This window comes from Pygocentrus nattereri, chromosome 17 (assembly GCF_015220715.1).
Source record: "Pygocentrus nattereri isolate fPygNat1 chromosome 17, fPygNat1.pri, whole genome shotgun sequence".
In the NCBI taxonomy this organism is placed as follows: Eukaryota; Metazoa; Chordata; class Actinopteri; order Characiformes; family Serrasalmidae; genus Pygocentrus; species Pygocentrus nattereri.
Window position 1 is genome coordinate 25,506,061 of NC_051227.1, and position 10,809 is coordinate 25,516,869.

Sequence of the window (10,809 nt, forward strand, 5' to 3'; positions counted from 1 at the left end):
AGAATCAGCCAAAAAAGTTTACAATATGTGCACCTCCAGAGGATATATGTAAAATAAGTTCAAAAGAAGCTTAAAAAGAAGCACAAAGACACAAAATGAGTTAGAAATGGGCTGTTTTTGCTGCTTGGATTAGATTAGATTAGATTTATTATATTAACCACAAGTTTGAACCTTTAACAGTGTTTCTATACTACACAAGATAAAAGATAAAAACGGTTTTCACTAATTCAGCTGAATGAATTAAAAATCTTATCATTGACTAGAAATGGATTTCTCAAACGACACTGTTTTGCTTTAAACTTGTTTGCCCAAATCAAGCAAATTAACATTCCATGACAAGATAAAATCCACCCGCATTCAAATTTATTTATGCTTTTTTATCCAAGCTTATTTACAAGTTGAGGGTTAAGACACAATTTTGTGCTTATGACTCATTTTCTAAAACTATCCTGTGCAAGATAAGTCACAAACATCTAATTTGTCTGCTCATTTTTTTGTTCCCAGCTTTTGAAGGAAGAAGAAACCATTCCATGTACTCTCACACAGCAGAACAATTTTATGTAGGTACCCTTTATTGATCACTTTTTGCACAGGTTGCACTGTGACAATGATAAGGAGCAAAGCCTGAGTTACATCACTGCCCCGTTCACACCCCCTGACTGCTGGGGGCTCTCTCGTTCCCTTCTTTCTTTTGCTTGGGGGGACGAGGAGAGAAAAGTGCTGTAAACATTTGTTGTGTAGCACCAGATCTTCAGCCTTTGCCGTGAGGAGTCTAACTGGGCTGGCCACAGTTGGAGTGAATGGGTGGAGGTGAGGATGTGGAGAAGGATGAGGAGGAGGAGTTGGAGGTGGGGGAGGGAGGCAGGGAGAAGGAGGAGAGGCCCTCACTGCTGCACTCGGCGGAGGGACTGCACCTGGAAGGTCTGAGCGTGAGAGCCCCATTCCCTGTAGTGTTTGTACTCTCCGCCATGGCGGTCACACTCCAGGATGTACTGGTATCCACGGTAGCCAGGGTACTGGTAGCAGACCCAGCTACATGAGAGGGGGAAGAATAGCAGACATGAAGTCACAGCCTGGTCTACTCACTCATCATCAAGTTACACTGGGCTAGTTTCTCAAGAACTGATTAATTCTTTGAACCTGTGGTCACTAACCATCCTCCTAAAGACTTTCCCACAGAGTTTAGTTCTAAACATCAAGTAACATGATAACACATTTATGCATCTGATCCAGCCAATCAAGATCTTCTGAAGAAGTTAATTAGCAGGGTCAGTGACCACTGCTCTAAACCCTCTGGTCCTGTATGTGAGCCCCCACTTTCATAACTATGTAGCATCCATATAGATTTTATAGTACTTAATTGTTACTGAATAATATGTCTTAGGACTAATGGAATTGTTTGGCAAAAAATCTAATTTACAGATTTTCTTCTAACCCCAAACTTGACTGAGCAGCCAAGACATGTTTGGTGTCTGAAGTTTGCTTCTTCATTTTTCTAATGGAGCTACAAGGCCCCAAAAACAATACAGATCTAGATCCTTGAACAAACATTTTTGGTGATGCAGACTTTCACTTTTTGAGCTATATTAGCCTCCATAGTAAATCTAAATAAGCAAACTTTAGACACTGACCAGCCCTGGGTCAAACTACTAAATGCGGGGAATTATGTAAATTAAATTTTTTTAACAAATAATTTCTTTAATAGCAGAATAATAAGGCTAGAGTTGGAGAGGTTAAGTTTGTTTCAGATTAGTTACTGAGTAATTTGTAGTGCTCACTTTGATAATAAGACTTGATTTTAAGGGGTTAATCTATGACCAAAGCCCCACTGAGTAAAACAGTTTTGTCATTTGTATTATTTTACATTCATATTCCAGGTGGTTTGTTTGTGATTGTAGATGCATGTGAACAATAGACTACCAAAAGCATTGAGTTCCATGGTACTCACGCCCCACTTTGAACCTGCATGGATCCAATCTCATTGTTGGGCCAGCCCATGGCCTGAAGAGAGGGGTAGTCATCGGCCATTTCCCACTGATGCCCAATGAAATTCTCCCGCTCATACACAACAATCTTGGACTCCTTATGGTTCTGCACATATCAGCATAGACTCATATCAGCCAACTTGTTGGCTGGTTTTCCAGACACAGATTAAACCTAGTCTTTTATTGTGTTGCAATGCCAATAGTAATTAACCACTGGAAATTCTTTTTACTTTAGGCTCTAGTTTAATCAATGTCTGAAAAACTGTCCAACTGAGTATGCTGGCCATGTATACACTTTCTCTTAGATCAAAATTTTTTAGATAATTCAGAAAAGATAATTCAGCTGCTTATTGTGGTGTATAATAGAAAGGCACACTCACAGCACAGCAGACTGGGCGGAAGGACATCAGCCTCTCGATGTGGTAAGCATTGCTGCCACTCCAAGACTCCCAGCGAGGATAGTCTCCTCTCTCCAGGATGAACTGCTGTCCACAATAGCTGGAGTGCTCATAACCTACCCAGCTGCCCAAACACACACAAGATTAGAAGGCACTATCCTCTAGCAAAATAAAAGTGCCTAAAGATGTTTTTTGAAGCTGTTTTGCTTCCCTTAAGACACTTTTACTGTGAGCTTTTCAAAGAACTACTTCTGAAAATGAGATGTGCATGTGTGAAGAGCCTTTCTAAATTTTAAAGAATATCCACTTAATGCAACACAAGAGAAAATGTAGATATTAGTTGATATTGGTAGGGATAAAATATTCTATTGTCATTGTATTGCTACATATTGTGACTGCAATGTGTCTGTAATATATTACAAATGTGGAGGAGAACTCTTGATGGTTGAAGATTGATTATTCACACTGGTTCATGCTGCACATGAATACTTCACACTGGATCATGCCTCAATGTATATTGATCAAGATACTGAACAAAATGATCACATAAAAAAAATGATTGGTTAGCGGACCTGTTTGAACTGTGCAGCCTGGTTTCTACAGCTAATATTGTAATTACAATTAACAAACCATATATAGTTCAGCCCCAATGTTACCATATGCATAATGTATGTGTAGGCATGACTTACGCTCCGCACTCCACCTTCAGGGAGCGAACATTGTCCATTCCGCACTCCATGATGTTCTGGCAGGATGAGGTGAACTCCACTCGTTTTCCCTGGAAGTTCTCCTGGTCATATACTGTAATCTAAGCATGGACACACCAACAGTGCTTAATGAAATGTGTCAGTGTCATTGCGGCCTGTTTCTACTGCAATCTGTCTGTTGACCTTTAAGAGCTTTCATCATCACTACCCACTCACCTTCCATGGTCCCATTGGTATGGGATTAGTCAGAGCCATTCTTGCAAATATCTCAATTCTGCTTGACCTGAAGAACACACACACACACACACACACACATACACACACACACACACACACACACACACACATATATATATATATATATATATATATATATATATATATATATATATATATATATATATATATATATATATGTGAAGATTAAAAATCTAAATCTTCCAAAAACCATATAACATGAAAAAGCAGAAAGCAGTGGCCGAATGTCTTAACCCTTATCAACTTTCCTCCAACAGACTAGATTTCAAAAGTGACATTGCTTCTCAGTCTGATGGCTTAAAACAATGTTCATCAGTTAGAACAGCACTGAACATACAACACCTTCCTGTCTGAACAGGTCCGATTCTTATTATGCACATCAAATCAAACCATTGAATATATTGGTAAATTAGACATATAACTTCAATTAAACTTGGAAGAGAATAAATTAGATTGCATTTTTTGTGTGGATGTTAAATTAGTGAAAATGATACCAATGCACCTGAGACTTGAGCAAAGTTTTACTAATAAGAATTTGTGTAATTTAAGTGCATGCAGTTGCTATGCTCTGAGTGTTAAAGTGTCTATGCAAGTCTTTCGATTATGCTTGCATGCTAGCCCTTTTGTTTGTTTTGGGCCTTTTTTTTTGAATGGTGAGCTGTGTTGTGCAGATTTTTGCAGATCAGCAAAAAGTGCTAAATGGAAAATGAGCCCAGTGGCTGAAAGGACAGAGATGCAGTGCTTACCTGACCTACCCAACAAATAGCTGTGTGCGTTCAGGGGGCTCCACACAACGGTCTCCTGACCTCTTGCTGAGGGCTCTATTTATACATGGCTTGGGTGAATAGGGAGCTAGGCCACAGGCTAGGCAGCAGTCAGCAATTTGCTCCAGGCCTCATTGTTTGTGCCTGAGCCACTGGCTTTAACCGGCCCACAATACCAATTGCCAGGAGGGCACTGTGCCCACTGCTCGATGGCACCAGGCTCCATGCCAGGTCAAGGGCTTCCATACATACTTGTACACATGACGGGTTCATCAGGCAAGAGACACACAGAGGGGGTGAACCTAGCAACCTAGCAACAGCCAGAGTTGTCACCTTCAGAGCTCTTTAAAGTCAACCTCATTTAAGAATGGTTTCTAGACAAACTTTTCTACACAAATAAAGTTGACATAGAATAATTTACAACTTGTACAAAAATAACTTCAAACGCAATTAATTATTAACAGCCCCTGAGTCTGTGGAGGACCGGTGCTCACTGCTGTCTAACTCCATGGACAACTAGTGGCTCAACTGATCGCCGGCCCTTACATACCCACACACATGCACACATGCATGCACACACACACATAGGCCTCTACGTGTGCAGCTATTCAACATCCATGTCCTGCCCACTCCTTTGATTTTATGCAAAGCAGGCTGCTAGCTGGGGCTAGGTGGACCATGAGGAGGAGTCTGATTAGGTGAAAGAAAAATGTGGATTGTGTCTTTCAGGGATGCAAATAAACCTTTTTTAATCCAAAGGAGATTCATTTGAACATTTTAACTTTGGGGTGTATTTTAGATATTTTTAATTGACAAATGATATAACTTTCAGTGGCAAATATATTTTAAAGTAATTTGGAAGTAATATGGAAGTAATGTGACTTAAGCAAATTCTTGCCAAATACAATAATTAGTTTCCCACTGCTCTGGCTTGACTTTCCTGTTCTTTTTTATTCAGGCTCACAAAAATAACACAAACAAACAAACCACAGTGAGCAGTTACAGGTATATTCAAGTCCACCAGTGCACACAACAGCACTAATGCATGTTACTGAGCCCAGTGGAGGGCTGAGACTAGCCTACTGAGGTCAGCACATTGCTATCAGTGCTACAGAGAGAGAGAGGGAGAGAGAGGAATGGTGGGAGGGAGAGAGGCTTTCTGCTGATGGAGGTGGGTGTCCAGCAGAGTCGTGGAACAAAGCGACGAGCAGAGTCAGCAAGGCCACAGAGATAAGCTCGCTCTCCACGCCCTCCCCAAACCCCATCACTTTTATCCAATGGAGTGGCGGCATGCTGGCCTAATAGCATGCCTCGGATATATATGTATATATAGAACCCTTGCAAAGGCTGGACCAGCACTTCATTTGGGCCTTGCCATCTTTTCCTCTGCCAGCACTCCTCTTACATTCCATTGCTCTGTGCCTGACTGCAGCATTTTGGTGAGATCCGAGGGGGGGTTTCTGGAGGGAGGGCAAGGGACCAAATTAAAGGGATACCTAAGCACAAAGAGGATGGCCCTCCTTTGCTAACTTTGGGAACTCCCACTCTTTATAACATACGAGCCATGGATTTCACTGTGTTGTGACTGCTATTCTTTTTGCAGCGCTGTCCATTTTGAATAGAATGCTACTAGTAGATTATATAGCAATGTGGTGTTTTAGTCAAGACACCACAAAATTGATAAATTGAGAGTAAAAGATTATTAGTGATTAATGTTTAGGCAATTATTTCTAAGTTTTGACTACTTCAATGTTAGTCTTATTATTCAATTATTAATCTTAGGTTGTACCATTCAGTATTTGGAAATTCAAGACAATTAACTATTATGAAACTATTATGTAAGTCACACAGTTATGACAGTAAGATATTGCAGTATGGGCTCATATATGAGCGCTTAGGGTGTATAGGGTTAAGCAAAATAGAACTGGAGATACTACATATTTACTTTAGCTGCCTCTAATGAAGTCTTACCTAAAGAGAATTTCCCCTTTTTGTGTCATAGTGCAATAATGGAATGGTCACAGAGCTTTGATTTTCAAACTCTCTCTCTCACTCTCACTCTCTCTCTCTCTCTCACTGTCTGTGAATACAGCCTCAGCTATGTCTCACACCGCTGTGCAGGGTAGTATTGGCAGCCATTCTGCCATGGGGATGCGCACCCACAAAGTAGGTCAACACTATCCTGTAATGGTGATTACTGTTTTCATTTCAAACCCCATTACCATTGGATTGCTGGTATGAACACCAAAACATGCGCATTGTCTGTCAGATAATACATTCTGTAAATTCTGATCACTGTTCTGTGTATATCTGAGCAGATATATCTGTACGAGTGTGAGAATTTCCAAGGCCGCATGATGGAGTTAAGCGGGGAGTGTCGAAATATCTGTGAGAAGGGCCTCGACCGTGTTCGCTCCATCATAGTGGAGTGTGGCCCGTAGGTGTTCAGCTGCTAACATTAAACCAAATAAATAAGTACTAGGCTGTAGACCAAACTTAACAAGTTGAATTTTTTGGAGTAAATATGCTCTGGTTTGTTTTCAGCTGGGTGGGTTATGAGCAACACAACATGTGTGGTGAGATGTTCATTTTGGAGAGGGGAGAGTACCCTCGCTGGGACACCTGGTCGAACAGCTACCGCTGTGATCGCTTCATGTCCGTCAGGCCAGTACGCATGGTAGGTGGAAGAGAGTGAGCAGTCTGTCAGCACTGTATCATAGAGATGGCATTAATGCTATGATTCAGTGCAGTTAACTGACCTATTGATGCTGCGCCCACCAATGTCTTCTTTTGTAGTGGCTGCTGTAAAGCTCAGCTTTAAAGAATGCTGGCAAAAATCCTGCTAAACCTAATGAAAAACTGTAGTGTGTGAAATTTATTTTAGGACAAACTAGATGTAGATTTTTTTGGTGACAAATTTGTTGATGTTTCAAACCATTAAGTTATAATTACCTACACCAACATAGCTCAACTGGAAGCTCAACATAATGTAGAGACTGAAAGAGATCATTCCCCACGTTCTCTAAACCTTGTGTAATCTTGCAACGATTGCTACTGAAAAATACTTTGGTGGGAGGAGCAATGAGCAGGTGAAATACAATCTGCTTTTGGGAATTTGTTTATATTCCCTGAAACGGTTGAAATTAAGCTTTTTTCTTTTGAAAAACAATGCATTTAACAGTGTTTGAAGACTGGTTAACATATTTAATCACTTAAACTGCAGGCTTACTGTTTGAGATTTATTTTTCAATATCTACTATAAATATTATGCATTGAATATGTACATTAGAGTGAGGTACTGAAGTGTATGCTTGCATACAGACCCTGAGGGTTAAGGGGTTTAAAAATGGGCTGTATTTTTCTCCCTGTAGGACCCACAAGATCATAAGATCTGCCTGTACGAGTGTATGAACTTCGAAGGCCGTAAGATGGAAGTCTGTGATGAAGACATCCCCAGTCTGTGGTCTTATGGCTTCCAGGACAGAGTAGCTAGTATTCAAGTCACTGGAGGAACGTAGGTCACCTATTACATAAATCAACATTACTACTCTGAAGACTTAGCTTTGAAACATGATTACTTTCACAAATGCACTACCATTTTGTTGTTCCATTTAGGTGGGTTGGGTACCAGTACCCTGGCTATCGTGGATACCAATACCTGTTCGAGTTTGGCTCTTATAAGCACTGGAATGAGTGGGGTGCCAACCACCCCGAAATCCAGTCTATCCGACGAGTGCGGGACATGCAGACACATCGCAGAGGCTTCTTCGAGATGAGTGCATAAGGGACAGGGTACAGACTGGTGAATGGGGCAAGATCCTGTAGGAGATGCTCTGTGGACAAATCATTTCAAATTGTCTCATAACATCTACAGAGCCATGCAGAACAGAGCATGGCTACTGTGGCAGATAGCCCTATTAGTTAACAAAGTGATATTTTATGTTGTTGGGCTATGGGCCACATTGCCACTACTGGTTGCTGATCACCTGTGGTTTCTTGGTGAAGAAGAGGGTAGGCAAATATTTAGTTGCATTTTCTGTCCAACATTTTAGCTGACATGTGGGGCAAATTGAACTGATAAATTTCATGGTCTTTCTTATTACATGAAAATGATGACCTTCATTAGTTTTGTTAACTTGTTTTCACTTCTGAACCCCCTGTTTTATTATTTTATATATCTACACTCATGTATGTTGCATAGTTATGCTAAAATTAAAGAACTGTATCTTTATTAGGAGCTTTCCCCAGCAATCTACCAATGAACCTCAACAAAAATCCAAACCACCTGTTTGTTTAACTGCTATAACACCAAAAAAAAGGGCTGAACTGTAAATAAAAGTCAAAAGGAGGCCACTGGTTACTAACAAGCTCTATCAAACCTCCCTATGTCAGCCTCTTGTTGAGACAGGGTCCAGGTCACGGAACACCTGATATTGGCAGGAGCAGGACTGTGGCTTGGAGTTTTGGGAAAGCCCCCTGACATGGCAGGCTTTGCTCGGACGAGGATTTTCTTTTCCTCTCCTTTCTTCTGGACAGGCTTCAGGTCCCCTTTTGTCTCTGCAGAGACGTTGCGGTCCTGTTGCACTGTTTCTTTCTCAGGGATGCTGGCATCTGGAAAATATATTTCCTACAAATATAAATAAATATTTCAAATCTAAGCACTCTGCAGCAATTCCATTTTTTCTATGATACAGTATGTTTTTGTGTTTTATGTATTTCTTTAGGATTTTTCAGTCTTTTATGTAGATGGAATGATTTTAGAATCATATCTTCTTCATGAAAATGAAGATAAATAAAGCAAAATAGAAATATCATTATCAATACAGAAGGTGCAGTAAGAATAAAAAAAAAAGTCTCAGAGCTTTGTAATTATAGGTACACAATAAGAAAAATGTTTCCAGTTATGCAGCATAAAAGCTAAATGCTGCCTCAGTGGAACTTTTAATGCATCTGGCATATGTCAGCATAGAAACTGAAGTTTGATGAGCTATTCTTCTATTTTGGGATTTGTTTGGTACAAAATAAAATGCCAAACTTCAAATGCAAGAAATTTGAGCAACAGCAAAGCAGTCCAGGTGGAGAAACAACAGAATAGAAAGAAATTCAATGTGAATGTGATGTAAAATGGAATTGAGGAAGAATTAAGCTGCTCTCCTCACAAAATTATCATTTGAAAATGTCCATTGTGCTTATGTATATGATGTAACTAAGCAAACAGAGCTAGTTTCTAGTTTATTTTACTCAGAATGAGCTAATGGCAAAACTTGAAAGACCCATATCCTATATTGTTTTTGTACTTATTTTTTTTCCTTTGGGGTCTAATTCTATAACATTTGTGTGATTTTATTGCAGAAGGTTAATATTGATTTTACATGACCATTTTCCAACCTCTCTTTGTCTTTCCAAATTAAACAGGGTAGTTTTATTACTGTGCCTTTGGGACTGTTTATGTAAATGATGTATCTAAACCACTGTAGATTGAACTACTGACGTAATGGACCTACATGAGGCGCCGTTTTAAACTCCTATAACTCGAGTTTAAAAGCCCTTAAAATATGTTCTGCTGTTCTGCGTTCAGGAAATGATTGTGTTCTTTCACATTTAAAATGTTTAAGCATTTATAATCTAATCGAATATAATCAATTTATATTTGCCCAAATGCTCCGCGTGCTCGGGAGCGCCCTCTAGTTTGAGAAACCATTGCAGAGTGGTAATTCTCCTCTGTACAAGTTCTCTGACCTCACTGACCATAGCACACAGTAATCTGGCTAGTTAGCCAGGCCGTTAGCTACCCTTACCGATTACAAAAGAGGTCAAACAAAACTAAAGCTGGAAGAACTGAAAGTTATGTTGTGACAGCGCCTCCTGCTGTTTATCAGAGCGTGGCTGCTCTCCTGTTTCAGTTTCATTTCCCTAATTGTTCCTCCTAATAAACAGACGCAGGTTGAGCTCTGTCTTCTCATTATTCACCATCACTGTAATGTTTTATCAACATTAACACACGAAGGTAACAAGAGGGGCGGTGGTGAGCTCGTCTGTGGTGTCTTGGGCTTTTAAAATGCTGTTAGAAAAACGATTAAAAGTTAAAGCACAGATTTTGGTGTAGATAAATGCATAAATCAATATGCTAGTTGTGGCGAACTATATGCTATATAACTATATCACTGCACAAAACAACAGACGGTTAAAACAAATGTTAGGACACCTCTGGGTTTCCTTAAACTTAGGACAGAATTTAGGACATTTTATCCCGTTAGAATGTTTCTGTAATACTGTTTTCTTATCTGGGGTTAGGCTAAGATTACGAACTTAAGAACTGTTGTTCTCTAACAGATACTGTCCTAAATTTAGTCCTAAATGAAGTTTATACAAAGCAGGTAAGACCAGATTTCAGACTTTATAACCCCGCCCGATTTTCTTATCTGGGGTTAGGATAAGATTATGACCTTAAGAACTGTTGTTCTGTAATCGCTACTGCCTTAGATTTAGTCCTAAATTAAGTTGTCATTGGGAGTAAAAAGCTCGGATGTGTCTGTAATACTGGCCCCCGATTCAAAACCGCGCTAAACCGTGAAGAGCAGGTTTCCTCTCTCCGGAAATAAGTGCTATTTTCCTCTGTTGCGCTCAGGCTGCCGAGTCAATTCTAAATAAAGCCGCGATATGGGACGAACTCAGAGCTGTCTACGCTGCTTTTGTG

The 10,809-nt window shown here is 40.0% G+C and overlaps 2 protein-coding genes across 4 annotated transcripts; one reads left to right on the forward strand and one right to left on the reverse strand.

The window, feature by feature from the left end:
- Nucleotides 1-554: 554 nt before the first annotated feature.
- Nucleotides 555-4,145, reverse strand: cryba1a (crystallin, beta A1a). Of its 2 annotated transcripts, none has more exons than XM_017696724.2 (6): nt 4,095-4,145; nt 3,307-3,373; nt 3,073-3,191; nt 2,366-2,507; nt 1,949-2,091; nt 555-1,032 (listed from the first exon to the last, which is right to left on the reverse strand). In XM_017696724.2, the coding sequence occupies exons 2-6, from the start codon at nt 3,343-3,345 to the stop codon at nt 885-887; spliced, it is 591 nt and encodes a 196-aa protein (XP_017552213.1). In that variant the 5' UTR covers nt 3,346-3,373; nt 4,095-4,145; the 3' UTR covers nt 555-884. The 2 variants fall into 2 exon arrangements, with proteins under 2 accessions (XP_017552213.1, XP_017552214.1); XM_017696725.1 differs by having other exon boundaries at nt 4,104-4,132.
- Nucleotides 4,146-5,473: 1,328 nt separating this feature from the next.
- crybb1l3 (crystallin, beta B1, like 3) lies at nt 5,474-8,714 on the forward strand. 2 transcript variants are annotated; one of them, XM_017696722.1, is made up of 6 exons: nt 5,474-5,551; nt 6,205-6,302; nt 6,431-6,549; nt 6,657-6,789; nt 7,484-7,626; nt 7,728-8,714. In XM_017696722.1, exons 2-6 carry the CDS (start codon nt 6,213-6,215, stop codon nt 7,894-7,896), a joined length of 654 nt encoding a protein of 217 aa, XP_017552211.1. In that variant the 5' UTR covers nt 5,474-5,551; nt 6,205-6,212; the 3' UTR covers nt 7,897-8,714. The 2 variants fall into 2 exon arrangements, with proteins under 2 accessions (XP_017552211.1, XP_017552212.1); XM_017696723.1 differs by having other exon boundaries at nt 6,205-6,278.
- Nucleotides 8,715-10,809: the final 2,095 nt, after the last annotated feature.